Genomic DNA, 18,265 nt, shown 5'->3' with positions numbered 1-18,265 from the left:
CCTTAGTGTCTGGCCTCGAGACCTCTCGTGTCCTCATCACAACTCTCCGTTCGTCCACTATGGTAGTGTCCGTCCTTTCGATGGTCCTCCGCAACATCTGGAATAACACGTCCGCAGTGGAGTAGCCTATCCTCCCATCAACATCTGGAGCGACAGCCCTTAATCTACAGCGTATACCTCAACTTCCATACCGCTCACTCACTCACAGTGCCAAACAGCCTTTTAGGATAAACATCTCGCTAACATTCTGCCGTTAATCCCTGACTGACTGATGGTTTTGTTGGTTGTTCTGCTCACCCATCTCTGCTCGGCCTTTTTACCCTGGCCCCCTTTCTGCAGAATCTGGGTCTTTAAATTACAACGCATGGCATAGTCATCTGCATGCAAGTCTAATCTGCATGGTGGGTTGGTGAGTGTGTGTGTGTGTGCGTGTGTGCGTGCGTGTGTGCGTGTGTGCGTGTGTGCGTGTGTGTCAGTGTGCGCGCGTGTGTCCACTGGGCCCAGCGGCGCTCGAGGCAATTTGACGTGGTCAGTGGCCGGAGCCTGGCGTCACACTGACTCCTCCTAATGGCTTTGAGGTTAATGAAAATACTCAGCGGGGGATTAGGCCCCAATGTGGACACAATGGGAGAGGGGGTGGGGGGGGGGGGGGGGGGCTGCAGGTCCCCTGTGCTGCAGGCAGGCAGCCAGGCAGGCGGGCAGGCGGGCACGTTACCCAGCCCCTAATCCCGTAAATGAGTCGCGCAAAAGAGGGCAGGCGAAAAAGCTCAGGCCATAGGAATAGTGGGCTATCACGCACACAGATGTGTGCAAGCGTGGAACACACACACACACAAAGACTTAAACACACTAAGTGTAATGGTATCAGTGGTTACGTATACACATCTGTGCCTAATGTCTCCCACACCGTTGTTGCATAGACAAATTCTTTATGCGGGGTCACACACATACACTCTGTCTCGATCTCTTACGCAAATGTAATCACTGTAATATGTAGCAGTGGTAGTGTATACACATCTGTGCTTAATGTCTACCAAATGTTTGCACTCTCTCTCTCTCCTGCCCTCTTTCCCTCTCTGTCTCTCTCTAACTCTGTCATGCGCACACACACACCCTAGCCCTAGACAGACTCTTTACAGAGGCTACCTCATAACACACACACACACAAACACTTTCTCTCATTCATCCATCCATCCATCCATCCATTCATTCATGCCTTTGCCTGACAGTAGTGTAAGTGACGATGACAGCCACACAGGGCTTAGCGGGGCTAAGCGCTCATCTTGACTGGACTCATGTGAAAGGCTCCCAATCAGTGTGCTGTGTGCTCCCTGACTGGCCTCTCCTCTCCTCTCCTCTCCTCTCTCCACTCCTCTCCTCTCCTCTCCTCTCCTCTCCCCTCCTCTCCTCTCCTCTTCTCTCCTCATCTCCTCTCCTCTCCCCTCCTCTCCTCTCCTCTTCTCTCCTCATCTCCTCTCCTCTACCCTCTTCTCCTCTCCTCTCCTCCTCTCCTCTCCTCTCCTCCTCTCTCCTCTCCTCTCCTCTTCTCTCCTCATCTCCTCTCCTCTACCCTCTTCTCCTCCCCTCTTTCCTCCACTCCTGTCCTCTCCCCACGCTCTTCTGTGTGTTTTACCACCAGGCCAAAAACAAACAGCCCGACTCTCCCTCTCTGTACCCCAGACAATGGCTGCTGAAGGGAGGGGGGGGGGGGGGTGATTGGCAGGGATTGGGGTGGTGGTGGTGGTGGTGGTGCTTGTGGGGGGGGGTTGAAGGTTTTGTCTATGGGGTAATAGGTTTGGGATGACTAAAGAAAGGTGGGATTTAGGGGTGGCGTGGTGGGCGGACGGCAGAATGAAGGGAAAGGGGTAGGGGGTGATGGGGGTTATGCTCTTAGGAGGACCCCCGGAGGGCTCATTTGATACCAATCAAGATCCTCTTGGAAAAGCTCCTCTAAGTCCTGGACCCTGCACCCCCCACCACCACTCCGTCATCATCCATATGTTACCCAGGCAACTCTCCGGTCATGTCAACATGGCCGTTTCACATCGGACTCTCAGTGACCAGTGTGTAGGTTGACTAATAAGGTAGTTAGCTGGGGGGAAAAAGAATGCGTGAACAGTGTTAATGGCTCTGCCCTGTGATCTTTGAACATATGTTAGATGCAGCTCTAGCTCAGTCATATCAATTTGTCAGATGTGGGAGCACAGTGTTTTGTGTGGTCACCACAAATAGGGCCTCCCATTCATTAGAATGTGACATTCTCACAATGGATTAGATGAGGCTGCCAGTGAATTTGGTGAATATGTTTTAACAAGAACATTAACTGTGATGGAAGGTTGAGAACTAATTACAAGTTATCGAGTAATGAGCGTTGAGTCGTACCATTCTGCACAGTACATCTGTATGGTCTGGTTGGCTTCTTTGTACACTCTTTAGTTCATATCAATCCTTGAGGCATTCTGAGGTTACATGCCCTGTTTGCAGGAAATATCTTCACAAGTTCATAACGTCCAAAAGTGTCTGCCAACCTCCGGCCTTTTCATCCTCTGCCCTGCAACCCAGGTTAATGTCAAACCTCCATCCTGTTCAATATCAAAGGGCATTAATGGGAAATGCAGTTGCCAAAACAGAGGGAGAGGGAGAGAGAGGAGGAAAAAAAATCAAAACAACTGAGTTGTTTATTCCGCGGAATCTTGTCCTCCGGTTGGCGTGTGGCGTGGTGATGTAAGACATCACTCTACCTGTTCTCCCTCAGGCTGCGCTGGCTAAGACGGGATAGGCTGGAGACAGGAAACGCTGAGATTGAGGGGGGTGGGGGGGGGTTCAGTGGGTTTGATATGCCATTTCAAAACTGTGCTTATTGCCTCTGACTTTGTGGTTGCATAAGGAAGACATAGCTGGAATGTGGTGAGGGGGTGAATGAGATGTGTCAGTTGGGTTGTCTATGCTTGTGGTTTACTTTGTCCAAAGTGGTCAGTCTTTTAACTTTGCAGGTTAGTGAGATGGGGAGGAGGAAAGCCAAGTCTGACCTGAGATGAAATACTAGTATTTCACTTCTACCTGCTTCTGCCCTCTCTGCAGGGTCATCAGGGACACAGCGGGCAGATAAAGGGAGCTCTGAGAAGAAGAAAGCGTAATATCAGGTCAGTTATCCGTCTTCTTCAGGCTAGTGTCCATTTCAAATGGCGTCCACATTGAGTTAAAGAACATGGTGATATTGGCCTCTCTCGGTCTCTGTGTATAGCAAGACACGAAGAGCCAAAATCCACATTAAAATTAAAAAGTGTTTTAGGAAAAAAGCTTGTAAATGCCAGTTTGGCCACTAGTTTGGAAAAGTCTCACAAACCCGTGCGCTTGGTTTCTGCCTTAACAAACACACTAAGAGAAAGTGTTGCCAATAGGCCCATACTGAACCCACGACTGCTAAAGGACAAACCATCTGTATGAGTCAAAATATAAACAAAACATAACCTTCAGTCCTCTCATTATTCGGCGGTGATCTGCTCGCACAGGGCCTTGCCATTACGAGGGCAGACATGGAATCGATAATTAGGCAAAAAATTACAGTTGATTATGCATGATTATTAGTGATAAATGTATTTGTCTTGTTCTTGAGTCACAAAATATTCCTTTACTGCTGTGAGTCATCTTGGTCTGTCTTGAGCAGCATGACTCATAAAAAACCTTTGAAACTGATAACAATGTAGGGAGAAGTCTCTAGAAAACGCTCGTGTCAAATAGTGGAGGGGTTTTCCCAATTACTTCAACAAGGAAAAGAAATGTGATGATGTGTTAGTTGTCTTGTGTTACTGAGGTTACTTGAGGCTTGTCTCAATCTTGTAAGGATTCGATTTACAGTAGGCCTACTAAACCAAACTCGAAAACTCTATCTTTTCTCAAGAATGATCTCTTTTGTTGTATCAACTACTTTAGAAATCAGTCATCTTTCATAGAAGTGTTATCCCAATGGTTACATAACATATAACAAAATCATCTGTTTCCTTGATTTGGAGGTTGTGTTTTCCCTAACAAATCTGCCTGTACCTCTGCCTTCTTATTATTCCTGGTAGCTGATAGGATCCAACTTCTAACTCAAAACAGGAAACATTAAGGTAGCACATCTAATAAAAAACACTGGGGGGATAAATAAGCTCCTGTTATGTAACAGCATAATTTTATTTTCAGGAGTTTCATATTCAGCATTATCATCATGCCCACAACCATGAAGTGGTCTTCTCATGGACAAACACATCTGTATGGTAACCAACGTGGTCAGACTTTAATTTCACTTTGAATGGCACCATGTTCAATGGTCAGCTTTGTCATTCAGAAGCGCAGCCACCAAACTGTCAACCACGTGCGGAGAACCCCTCATGGAGGAACCGAGAAAAGACGCAGGAAGGTAAATATTGCTGACGGGATGCTTTTTAAAAGGGAAGAACTGGCTGTTTTCACACAATCCCAAACATACACTGGTGCCATTGTACTACTCTGAAAAAAAATCACTCTCAATTAAATTACAAGGTTTATGTACCGCGGCAAGTTTGTGTGTGCAGGGAGTCTGTCCAAGGTATGCGCAATAGGCTTCAGGCCACACCACTTTGCAGCGTAACCGCAGCTTGCTTAACCGTTTATATTCAGTCGTCTGGAGGGAAACTGGCACACGTTAAGAGTGGCACATGTTACGTAATGCCTCCCTGAGAACCAATGTGAAGTCATTTAGACGTCTCTCCCCACCATGGTCCTCGCCCCACAGAAACCGCACGCAACAAACATTTGTTTTGTTCATTGTGCGTCTGGAGCGCAGAACCCGAGTGACATTTGACTGGTGGAGCAGAAATGCTAATGGCTTGTGGCTGCAGTCAGACTGCTGGGCACTCCCCATCAAAGCTAATGCTAACCAAATGACTTGGCGGGTAGGGAATTTGGACGTGTGATTAGAGGAACTGTTTGGGTTTCACTTGATAAGTATAGTCAACAGTCTGCGGTTGTGGGCCTTCACTTCTCAAACAGACGTATACAAGGTTTTGTTCAGATATAGTTCTCACATACTGACTTTGAAGTAGTTATTAAGATATTTATACTTTATTTTGACTATACACTTTAACTTACTCACAGGGCCATGTCACAGAAGGTAATTACTAACTTTACATGACATTTCCCTTCCTTTCCTGAAAAAATTACATCCTAATTGATCAGTTTTGTTTTGAATGAGGTCACTGATTGTTACATTTCTCCCCATCTCTTTACTAATGGCCAAGTTATGGGGTTATTAAAAGGCCCTACCTCTTGTTCATGTTAATATTTGTCCAGTACCATTGCCAAGTGTGCCTAAGTGTACTCTCTTGAAAAATACTCCTTAAACACCAAAGGGAGAAGCAGGGGTGATAATTGGACAAGTGGGAGCTCTCCTGACATTAGGCCTTGTTGACTGGAGGTCAGAGATGTTCCTGGAGAACGTGTCCACCCCCGGCTCTTATCAGCACGCATTCTTGTTTAAGTAAACACACTGGGGCGCTATTCGATATAACGGCACGCTACTCCCCAATGGAGTGAGAAAGACATAAATAATTTATTAGTGGCAATTACTGGTGCTGAGGAGGATGTAATGTGTTTTGTTACTTGATACAGATCCAAGAGAGGATTCAGTTGTGATAGAAAATGAGGGTTACAAAAATAAGAAGATATAGAGGTTTTCTCAAAAAAAAAAAAAAAAAAAGAAAAAAAAAAAAAAATATATATATATATATATATATATATTTGCCAAAACTTAGTTAGAGGTCCAATAAGGGGATTCATCCACAATGTTGAGCCTTAATACATTTCCATCAGATTACAACATGTTGACAGCTTTTATTTAAGACCATTATTTTTGTTCAGCATTTGTCCTCTCTTCAACCAGTCACTTTCTCAGAAAACACACTGTGTCTCCATCCCCTTATCGGGAACAACCTCGTAACAGTCTTTATAGTCCTCACTTGCGCCCGCTCCTGCTTCCTCTGAAAAGAGTCTACTTTCAATCCAACGCTTCTTGTCCCCACAAACTTCTCTGCATAGTCCAGGTCCATCAACATCCTTTCCAATCAGTGGCGGCAGAGTTAGAGTGATGCATGGATCACGCTAGTCTTTAGGTGCAATAGCATTGTTCATATTGTAAGATGCAGCCATCGCGGCAGAGTCTTTGTCATAATCAAACTGGTGGTGGCAGTTCTTGACATCCATGTCCACAGCAAATAATGGCCTCCATTCTGTTTCACCACACATCTGTTAAGAGAGACAGGGAAAGTCACCACACCACAAACCATACATTGGACAACAGACTTGGAACATCTTTTTTTTTTCAATCACTCCAAATGATAAACAATCATGCCAGAAACCAGATTTCAGACTGATCAATACCATGTCCAAATCAGAGAAGCTTTTGGTCCCATTGCAAACCAAACACAAGTTGGCCCATCACCACAGAACCCAGATCAGTTTCCACTTGACCCACCACACAATACGTATTTTAAGCAGCTGTCCAGATCACAGCACTCATGACCGCTTTGGTCAGAAGTCATCATTGATCACATTTTCATTATATAATCTTTTTGACAACCGCACTTGCCAAATGTTTTCAATTGGTTGACGATTACTTGGAATCAGAGGTTCATTGGCCGCCATTACAACTCCACCCTGGTTTTAGAACTTACGGTCACTTTTAATTAGTGAGTCTGAAAATAAGTGATAAGTGCTTTTGCTTAAGTTTTCTGTTTTTCCTTCTCTGTTTGGTTTTCTGCCTCTGCCTTTTCTGCCTCTTTTGAGTGGAAGCGCGGCGGGAGGCTCAGATAGTGGAGAGGCTTTAGGAACAAAAGAGAAATAAATATCTGTTGCTATGAGGAAGTTATTTTGTAGATCACACAACACACAGCAGACCACTTCCTAATGGAAACCCTCGAGAGGAAGCTTAGAATAACAAATTAATTTAGTGTTACACAATCAAATCACTTGTGATGTCCAGGGGTGTGTTTACCAAAACCATAGTTACTAACCTGTTAGCAGCTTAGTTGGTTGGCAATGGGAAATTGCATTGCAACCAACAAAGTTGCTAACTTAGTTAGCAACTATGGTTTTGGGAAACACGCCCCAGCTTAGGATGTCATTGGCGATTCTCGCTGTCCACTCATAGGCTGCACTTTTAACAAGGTAAGAATTCTTCATGGACACTTCTTTCGAGGAATAGTCTATTGGTTCTTTGCCAGCCAAGAGTACTAGATGCCATGTTTTATTCTAAAGGTTCTTCACATGGCCATTTCCACACACAACACCTCTGATGCAGGGTTCTTCATACCATCCTTTAGAACTCAGATATTGAGAGGCTGCATGCTCTGAGGAACATGTGCGGAACAGGACGGGTTTGAGCCCCTTTAAGAGCTCTTTCAATGTTAATAAATCAGGATGACGCTCCTCTGAGACCCACAGCTGTAGCACTCACCTGAGTCGGAGTGGGCACTGAGGTGCCGCGAGGTGCACACGCACTCCAGGTGGTCCTCCAGCTTCACCTGCACCTCCCGCAGCTTGGGCCTCCGCACCCTCCGCACATACTCCACCTTAGCCACCTGCAGAGATGAGGCAGGGACACAGAGTGTGAAGGCAAGTGTTTTTTACGGTCTCGCTCTCTCTCTCTCTCTCTCTCACACACACACATACACACACACGTACACACACGTACACACACAAACTGCTAGAGAATACATTCAAGGGCATCAGAGCATTCACTTGTGCAAGCTACATACATGCCTTTGCACAGCTTGAAGTGCTCCAAACATTTGAGGACAATATGCTTTGATAGCTGCACATATTTTTTGACAGTTCTCCATTCAGTGTCAGTTTTTTTGCCAAATTTCACATCATTAAACCCCACAAAAATCATACCAGAGACATATCTCATCTAAAATTCCAGTCCTACTTTATGTTTAATCAAACAGCATTGCCCAAGGCCCCTTAGTCCTTGGATCACAAAAATGATCACAATAAAGTAATATTGTGTGCATACATCCTTGACAGACAACTAAATGTATTCAACACCATTCAGATCGAACAGAACCGAACCACTGAATAAAAATCAAAAAACAAATATTATCCCATACCAGTGCTGGAAAATTTTCCACATTGCTATAATTCTGAAAATAAACAACATCTAGTCCAGGAGAAGTAAATGTGGTCCTGATTGATGCAATGGACTTCTCAGCAGTAAATCTTCCGTTGCTAAGTGCATCATGGAATGCCTGCAGAACGCGGAGGTTAAGAATGTGGCTGTCTTTGTGTTGAGCAATTCCAATTACACGGTAAAGGAATACTGTATCGGGACACTTCCCACATAGTGATACTATCAAGTGGGAACTGATTTCAGTGACCAAATTTATACTGTTTTTCCCAGGGAAAAATGAGTTATGTGGTGATTTTGCAGATTATTACTGTAGGATGGAAGAGATCTAAATGAACATATGATGTTCCATATGGATGGGATAGTGTGCCACCTCTTTCACTGAGTGATACCTTTGAGAAACACAGGGAACACTGGGAACCATGAGAGATCTATGTGTCTGCCTCTATGTGCTGGCCTACTGTTTTGATTGGACAAGGCCTGATAACTCAGGTGGCTTATGTTGTGATCATTGTGTGTGTGTGTGTGTGTGTGTGTGTGTGTGTATATGTGTGTGTATGTGTATGTGTGTGAGGGTGAGAGAAAGAAAGAGAGAGAGAGAGTATATAGGAGTGTACGTGTGTTTGTGTGCGTACGTGTGTGTGTGCACAAGTGCGTGTGTGAGTGCGTGTGTGCTCACCTTGACGATGCGGTGCTGCTTGCGCGAGGCCTGGCAGCGCATGTTGCTGGTGTTGCAGCAGCCCGTGCAGCGCTTCACTTCCACGCACGGCGGCCAGATCAGGAAGTTGGCGGCGCTGGCGTCCACCTGGCTACGCGGGATCTCATAGATGACTGTCCGCGTCCGGCACGATGCTGGCACTGCCTCCTCTGCAAGAGGGCAAGAAAACACGGCAGTTAAGTTGGTTTAGTGAATGGTATCATTAAGACAGGTCTCTGGGCTCTTTTACAATAAAACAGAAAAGCCTTATATTTTTTCCAAATAAAGAATCAGCTACTGGCAGAGTATTTTGTAGATTGTAGAATGATAGACAACCTTGTTTAAACTGAGTGGAATGAGTTTAAAGACAATTTAGTTTTAAAAAAAAAATGTTTGGACCTTGGAAGAATTCCTCAAAAGAGTTTCACTGAACTGAAAAGAGTGAAAAGTAAAAGCAAGTCCTCAGGTAACTCCTCATAATAGTATTCTTCTGAACCATTTGAGAGTGGCGTATTAAACGATGCCTCTAGGCAGACATGCCTCGACTAGACAGCAGCCTTCACTTTTCGTAAGTATATATGACCTTGCAGCAGGAACTTGTTCTCATGCTCTGTAATATGATGCAACTACCAGTGCTAACACACTTGCTTTGGTAAAGAAGGGAAGAATTGTCTCCTTGCTTTAGTAGGAGTTTGGGGACTCTGCCTTTGTAGGAGAGTGACTGCTACACTGGGCACTTGGACTCTCCTTCTCTCTCCACACAAACAGAGAGAGAGAGAGAGTGTGTGTGTGTGTGTGTGTGTGTGTGTGTGTGTGTGTGTGTGTGTGTGTGTGTGTGTGTGTGTGTGTGTGTGTGTGTGTGTGTGTGTGTGAGTGTGAGAGTGTGTGAGAGTGTGTGAGAGTGCCGGGGCACTTAAAGCTGATGTCAGTCTGACAGATTATGTTACTAATGGAGCGCGGCTCCGTCAGAGTGGAGCACCCAACGGAGGCGAGGCCAGCGGCACATTTACAACCATAAATACACAACGAGGCGCGACCGCTCGGACACAGAGAACTTTCTCTGACCACTGACTGCACAATATGAATGACTCAGACTCTCACCCTCACAGACACCCAGGGATTTGTCATACGACTACTGAGAGAAGGAATGCCCTGTGAGTCCATGTGCATTTCTAATGCAGGGGTCGAGGGGTTGGTCAGTCAAACAGAGGGGATCAGCATTACTGTAAGTGACTACGTAATCAGAGCCAGCAGTGTGACCTCTCCACAGCCCTGTCCAGGCTGCATGGCCTAGTCTATCAGGACTCCATGTCCCTCTATTCTAGCACAACACAACACATTTGTAGCCCATTCAAGCCACCATGGCAAAGGGAGGCTGTATTCTCTGACCCCATTTCACTATCTCCATCCTCAGTACCGCATCTGTTGAAACATAAGTGAGTTGTGTTGCGTGTGCCAGTGCTCCTCCATACAAACGTGGCCCAACATTCATTGGGTGCCAGACAGGTTACAGCCCAAACTACACAACCGAGGGAGAACAGCCAATGATGCTAGGATATGATGCGTTCAGTAGCAAGTCAGTTGCTATTGGCCCAGGTGTATGTCACATGATGCGTAAAGAGGAGGGAAGCTGGGAGCCTCAACGTTGGTCTCTGCTCCTAATATACTCAGGGCTTAACGCAAATAACATTTATGAGCCTGAAGTTATCAAACATTTATGAAGATGTCATAGTCCTATAGGCATTTTGACTATTTTCAAATCTTCAATGCAGTGCCTGAACACTTTAAGCCCTGTATGCTCAACTGCAGCGCTGGAGAAACACACAATGGCCCCTCTACAAATACATTCACTACTACCAACACCTGCTGAGAGAAGCAGACCTGTGTTTTTCTTTATCAGAATATCAGAAATAGGAGCACAATGTTATTTTCAGAGGGGTTTACAAGTCAACAAACCTAGATTCATATTAAGTAAAGTTTTGTTGCTTTTCAAACATTAAACCCTAAAGCCTGTAGCTTTTCAGTTGAATATCATTAAATCCTTGATCATGTGAATTCCAGCACAACACAAACCAGTGCACAAGTCTCCATGGCAACCGAGATCTGGTTCAGATCTGGTCCTCATCTGGCGATTCCGGACCAGATCTCTTCAACTCAACTGCTGCCTAGCTTAGTTGAGGGGCTTGTGTGTTAATGAGCCAAGTAAGACCACTCATGCTCCGACAGGCCACAGCATGGGCAGCAACACGTATGGAATCTTCCTCAGCGTACACGCATACCACACTGCAGTGTCCTCAGATGCCACTGGTGCAACTAAGGTACTAGCTACTGCATGAGACCAGTTTTACGTTCACAGTCAGTCAGTGATGAGGATCAGCTGTATGTGACAAAATAATCAGTCAAGAAAGAGACAACTGCCATTAGAATGTATGCTGAGTCTGCAGTATGATGTACTTTACAGCTGCATGCTGCTCATTGGCCTGCAGAACTAGTGAAAGCTGTTTCAATATGCACCCTATTTTGACAGAGAATATGTAGGAAGTAAAAGTTTTGTCTTGGATCTCTACAGGGGATATTACATACCAACACTTCGCTTGCGTCTAGACAGCGTCTGGTAGCTCTTCAGGTCACTGCCATGGTAACCATGGTGCGAGTCCTTGTGGTATCTCTTCTTCGTCTCCTGAACCACCTCATTCTCTGCATTTACACAAAAAAAAGAGTTGCTTTCCTTAGGTTCTTTTCTCTTCTAATGCCCCATTTGTTTGGTTGGCTGGCACACAAGTATACTCAGTGGATAGTTGCCATTTGGTCCAGTGCATAGCTGCCAGTTGGTATTTTGTCTCGTAAGTCCCTTACGTCTGTAACAAAGACGAGCTCCAGCCTGGAGGGAAACCATTTCAGATGCTGAGTGAGTGCGTGACAATGCAATTTGTCAGGAGCATCACCAAGCAAGTGTTGTCTCGCCCATCCCCCGTTCGCTCTCCCACGAGTTTGGAACCCCTACCTTGACAGCTTGCAGTAGAACAGAGTATGGGACCATTTCATGTCACCAAAACTCTTAAACTAACTAACTAACTCTTAAACATGAAACTAACTCTTGGAAGAACTCAGCAAAATGTACTGGTCCCTCACTTGGTTAGGGGGGTCACAAACAACCATTTAAAGAAATAATAAAAAAATTAAGGGGCAGGATTTTCAAGCCATGCAGATGGATGACAGAGACACTAGGAATCTAGGAAATTACATTTGTCTTAAGGTCGGTGTCTATCATCACCTTACCTTCCAACCAAATTCAGTTATTTTTTAAAAAAGGTAGATTTGGCAGTTTGTTAATGGAAGCCATTGCTGTGGCTTCTGACTTTATTCTCGCACTAGCTGCATCCTATTGAGCCTTTGACTACATTTGTTGTAGTGGATTGAATTTAGTTTCTCCCACATTAGTTCGGTGTAGTAGGTATATAACACGATTCTACATCCAGTGGATGTGACCCTTTTTTTCCTGCTCCTGGCTACTTTGTGCACAGACGCCACACAAAACACAGGGCACCTCATGGGTGACATGTCACAGTCTGGTTCACTTTATAGAGGCTGGGTAAGAGGGGTCATGAGAGCCGGCGCTCAGGGCGGGTGGGGGCGTTGTATGGAACCTTCCGGAAACAGGCCCTGAGATGTTTGAGGAGTGGTGGCTCTCTATTCAGCTTTAAGCAGCGTGTCCTCATGCTTGGTAGGGTAACTTTGGCTCCCTTTTAAAGGACTTGTTTGGCTGCATGTATGTGTGTGTGTCTGTGTGTGTGTGTGTGTGTGTTTGGTGGCATGGGGTGGTACGGATGTGCCTGTCTGAATATGCGTGCATTTGTGTGTGTATGTGCAGGAGCATACATATGTATGTACATACATGCACATGTTTTACATACATGCACATGTTTTTGCATGTGTGAGCATGTTTGCATGCAGGTGTGGAATGCAACAAACTTGCACATTTGGGTGTTTGTGTGTGTGCCTCTGCAGAAAAACTGCACACACCTCACACTTCTTCAGCTGACATACTGGAATGGCATGAATAATACATTAACAACATAACCGCCTTTCAGCTCCCTCTCAGGCAATAATAGCCAGGATGACAACAGCATAATGAAGTTAGCCCCCCCCCCAAAAAAAAGAAGCCAGCCATGGGACGCTTCCATTTGCATTTCAATTATATTGTTGGACACTACGCTATTTCTCTAATTAATGTCTCCTTGAAGTTTAGACGATGAAGTTGAGAGGGATTGTAAACTGCCTCCTCACAACAGCTGTTATGTAGGCTACAATTGTTACTGTTGGGGTGGTGTTCACATGCCCTCGTCCGGCAGGACGCATTGGACAACACATTAAAAGTGGAACCCATGCAGCAGGGCAGTTTATCTTTCCATGTCCCATTGCGCTGTTTTCCTAAAAATAACAAAACCGTGTGGGAGCGTCTCTGGGAGAATCCGCTAAATGTGTCATTCATCACCAAGTTCACTGGGGTTGGAGGCGTACGTGCCACATAGTATGCAGAGTAATGGGGAAACCCGTCTCCTAGTAACAGACGGTAAGGAATTTGGCATCAGAAAGACTGACTGCTAGTTACAGGGTTCCAACTTCGCTCTGCCTTCGTTAACATGCATGCATAACATGCAAAACAATTAGAATACGCATATCCTTTCCAAATGTAGTAGATTTGATCCAAAATCATTAAAACGTCTAATGAACAATAATAGAATAATCAATTATTTTTTAAATCTATAAAGCCCTGCTTTAGCCTAGGCCTATGTCGTGGTCATTTTACACTTTCACGTGCTATCGTCTGAAACAGTGACAATGACAGGTTCATCTTGCAAGACAGTTAAAAAATACCGGATACATAGACAGATTACTGCGAGGAGAGGAGGCAACTGGGGTCTATACCTATGGAGTCCATGTCCAACAGCCGCTGGAGGTCACTAATGCTGCGGATTTCACTGTTGGAGAGTCTGTCGATGAGTTCTTGAGGGATTTGAACCTCCTTGACACAAAAGAGAGACAAAAGACAAAAATGTATAATCATATCCTTCATCATCCCACTATTGAAGACCAGCATAAAAGGTGGGCAGTGTTGGCAGAATGTTTCTGGATTAGTCACAATGATCAGGTGGGGTCGAGCTTTGGGGTAGCTACTCAAAATGCGTTAGTGCACTTGTTACAAATACGAGCACGCCGCTCGTTTCAGCAGAGTATTTAGCCTTGCAGCGTCTTAAAACTGAGCCAAATGCAAACAGGCAGCAGGTTCCTGCTCCAACTTTATTTTCACCCAATAAAGCAATTCAAAGTCACATGAAATAGAAATGTGAAGTGTGCATGAACTCTTATCTCAGTGGCGTGCAATCAAGAATTGAGGGCAGTTCATATCTTAATGTGTCAGTTTACAAACCTTAAATGATATTATGGCCGGTCACAGTGCTAAGTGCGCTCCAAACGAGCACTTGTTGTCTAAACTCAACGACTGTGAAACAGGTGAGTGGACTGTGCAGCGGTATCGGGGTGTTTTTAATTAGCCTACCTCGGCAATAGTGTGAAGCAGGCACACGTAGCAGATAAGTAAACGATAAAGTGCAGCCATCATCTCCGTTTGCGTCTCGAGTTGTCCCAGAAGAAAAAACGATCATCCGGTTGGAGCTGGGGCTCTGCTCCTAGACGAGTGGGATCCAGTACCATGCCTCGCGCTAAGCGACTATAACGACTCTCGACCTCCTTATTTAAAAATAACAATCAACTAATAACAATCAACAGAAGTAAGGCACTGATAATTCTCAATATCTACACATTGAGTGGGCATATTTCAGTCCTTGGTAGCACGAAGGAAAGACCATTGTTATAACGATACACGTTTATAAGGCAAAATTTAATTATTCAGGGTGTATATTAGATTTTATGGCTGTAAGGCAAACTCGATTTTTTTAAAGTTCAAAATCTTCAAAGTGGAATCCTTTGGTAGCGCAGATACGTTATTTTGCCAGATTCCCATTCAAACAAAAATGAAGAGTCAGGTGATCCATTCAGCATCAGCAACATAATTAGTCATTTTTATGGAGTAAAATTACAATCCGTTTTGGTGTGTCCCTTGTGAGAATGAAGACCAGGCTCAATAAATCTGACGTGTCTTAATCCAGGCTATTGAAAGCGCAGGTCCCGTTGCTCCGACTCCGCCGTCGTGGGACCTTCTCTGATGAATGAAGTCGGAGTGCTTTGAGTCACTGAATTTACTTGGCGGACTTGCGTTCCAGGGAGCGTCCCCACACCCACAATAATCTCCTAACAAATCACGGCGCAGTCATAGCCGAGTGGACCAGATGTCGCCCGCTTCACGTGCGCAGCGCGCGCTCACAGTTTGCACTGCACATGAGTACTTACCTGAAATAAATGACATTTCAAAGCCGCACACAGGTCTAAATTTGGGCCGGACTGAATAGAGGTCGAGAGGTTTACTTTGCAGGCACACTTGGGACTTCTTGTCTGGAAAAACGGGTTGGCAAGTCTCTAGTCTTCTTAATGTGCCATTGTACATTTCAAGGAAATGTAGTAGCCTACCTTTCTGTAGGAAGAAATGTGTTTATATATCTTTTGAGATGATAACCTTAAAATACTGACCTATCTAGCTACCTTTAATCATAATTAACTGAAAATCTGTCACCAGATCATGAATATTATGTTTATTTCACAGTTCGTTCAATTTCGTTTTTTAAAACAACCTCCTCTTCCTCTGTAATATGGCAGTGATGATATATCAGCCTTTATGATAAAGTAATCTAATGCCATAAGTTGCATTAGATTTTTAACATTCTCTCTCTCTCTCACACACACACACACACAGACACACACGCAAGAAAAAAAGTTTTGGGTGTGACAGACAGTGCCATAAATTTGTGTGATGAAAAATCTTGTACCCTGCAGCCAGTCAATGAAAAAAAAAACAATGATTGTTCTGTACATTCTGCCTCTGACAGATGTTTGTGCATGCACACGTGTGTGTGTCAGTGTTTCTGTGTGTATGCTGGCGCACACACACTATTGACTGCAATGACATAAGCCTAACCAGAGGCAAAATGATCATGTAAAATCAGGTAAGCATTTTGGCTCAGGTGCACATACCCTCACAAACCCAAAACCCTCATCGTGTTATTGCTCTCATAATTAAGATAACCTCAGACACTGACAGATAGTTCTTTATTGACAGTAATTCTCCAGCAACTTCCTGATCTTAATTGCTTCTCACCCAAGACAATTACCATGACAACACTTCCCCCAGGCTTATGATAAGGATATGAGGACTGTGACACTCTGCATTCGTGCACTATTGCTCTGCCCCAATACCATTGTGACTTGTTGTGAAGCTTTACGGAAACTCAAGCCTACTCTCCCCAACAGTAGGTCTATGACGACTGTCCAGACCAGGGAGGCAAACACAGTGAATGAGTTCTGGATGCGAGTGTGTTGTAATTCTCACGGAAGGCCACTTAAGGATACGATGCAGACAATTAATGGCTTACACTTGAGGAGAAGATCTTATGATTAGAGGGGTTTTTTGAGAGAGAGAGGGTTGGCTAATGTCTGACGAGATGACCACGGCCGAGTGGGTTTTAATGTCCAACGAGGGCAAGTATCGGTCCACAGATCTCTCCAGACGCTTATGAGTGAATTGGTGAGCCGAGCGACGGTGATCTTTGTGGGCCCCCGCTGTAACACATTCCCTGGGAAAATGCAGCCAAGGGGAACAAAGTAGATAAATGGAAAAGGGAGAGATGGAGAAAAAGAAAGGTAGGAGAGAGAGAGAGACACACAGAGGAATAGAGAGAGAGAGAGACACACACAGAGGAATAGAGAGGGGTGGTGGTGGTGGTGGAGAGAATGGATCTAAAGGCAGGGATGGTGGAAACTGAAGAGAGAAGAGGACGTTCATTTGAGACCCGCATTATTTCATCTGTGTACAGTGCACAGTGGACACTAGGCAGTGGTCACTAAACAGATAAATACCCCCCCCCCCCCCCCCCCCCCCCCACACACACACACACACACACACACATACACAAGTATACACTCTATTTAAGAGCAGGAGATGCCCACAAAGGGAATACCATTCCACCAGCAGGTTCTAAAATATACAGAGATCATCTCAGCATTTTGTAGAATTCTGTACACAAAAAAGTAAATTTTGTAAACCATTTATACTTTAGACCCATAATATACCTTTTTAAATGAACGATTATATAGTAGGTGCATTCAGCTCACACTCAAAGGACTGTCCTTGATTACTAACGCTGAGATCTCCCCCTCTAGCCCTGTGCTTTAGGGACTTGATGGATATCTGGTGTGGTGGGGACCAGCAGCACATTCCAGGATCTGGTGGGTTGTTTGAAGGGGAGGACCGCCCAGCATCCATACATCCCGCCAGCCTGGTGAGAAATCCTCAAAGTCAAAGAAAGGGACTTTGTTCTGATGTCTTCACCGGACACAATGGGCTCAAGCGAGCCTTAAATTAGGTTAGCTCTTAGATTAGCACAGCGTGTGTGTCTGTGTCTGTGCACAAAGTTGAGGCGCATAGAGAGGGGGATTGTGGGATTTGGAGTCCCCAGGGACGTGTGACTGGGCCAAACTGAAGTGACTCATTCAGTGAGGACCCTAAATAAGGAGCACAAAGCCACATCCTCCAAATCTGTGGGAAAACCAGGAGAAAGAGACCGCTTGCCAAAGATGGGGAACACACACAGACTCTCAGTGTCACACACACACACACACTTTGTCACCCACCCTGGTCACTCACCAAAAGAAAAGACTGCAAGGCAAAGAGGACAGAGATTTACCTCAGGTATACATTATACTGACCCCTCACTTATCTCGGGTGCAACAAATATTTATTCTATATTTACTCCATTAATGTTTCTTTTTTATGTGTCATTACAAGACACAGGAGTTCTGATGACCCCTAAAAGGCCGAGCCAGTGTTCCATATACAGTAGAGACAAGCGAGACAAACGCGGTGGCTAATCGAGCAGCAGGTGAATGGCGAGGCAGAGAAAGGCGCAGGACAGGTCAGGACGGAGCCCAGATCAGATAAGGCCACTGTCTAGTCCCTCTCTGGAGTGCCCCATCCGCCGTGCTGCCTGCACCGCCTGGTGACGTTAGCAGTGCCAGTGCGACATTACACAAGGCACCTTTTACAAAACACCACAAGCGTCCAGCCCAGCCGGTCCAGTCTAATTGGGGCGAATCAGGTACAAGTGCAATAACAGAACAGAAATAGCATTTCACATTCCCTGTGTGACTCTGCATGACCATCAGGCCAAAGAGATGTCAGATGCCAGGTGTGTGTGTGTGTGTGTGTGTTTTGGTGTGTGTGTGTGTGTGTGTTTTGGTGTGTGTGTGTG

The 18,265-nt window shown here is 45.0% G+C and overlaps 1 protein-coding gene across 1 annotated transcript; it reads right to left on the bottom strand.

The window, feature by feature from the left end:
* Positions 1–5,828: 5,828 nt before the first annotated feature.
* Positions 5,829–15,061, bottom strand: LOC121718448 (platelet-derived growth factor subunit A-like). The gene is made up of 6 exons (XM_042103460.1): positions 14,404–15,061; positions 13,773–13,869; positions 11,427–11,540; positions 8,826–9,013; positions 7,475–7,598; positions 5,829–6,264 (listed from the first exon to the last, which is right to left on the bottom strand). Exons 1-6 carry the CDS (start codon positions 14,464–14,466, stop codon positions 6,254–6,256), a joined length of 597 nt encoding a protein of 198 aa, XP_041959394.1. The 5' UTR covers positions 14,467–15,061; the 3' UTR covers positions 5,829–6,253.
* Positions 15,062–18,265: the final 3,204 nt, after the last annotated feature.

This window comes from Alosa sapidissima, chromosome 9 (assembly GCF_018492685.1).
Source record: "Alosa sapidissima isolate fAloSap1 chromosome 9, fAloSap1.pri, whole genome shotgun sequence".
Lineage (NCBI taxonomy): Eukaryota > Metazoa > Chordata > Actinopteri > Clupeiformes > Clupeidae > Alosa > Alosa sapidissima.
The sequence above is the reverse complement of the archived record's forward strand: the minus strand, read 5'-3'. Positions and strand labels throughout refer to the sequence as shown.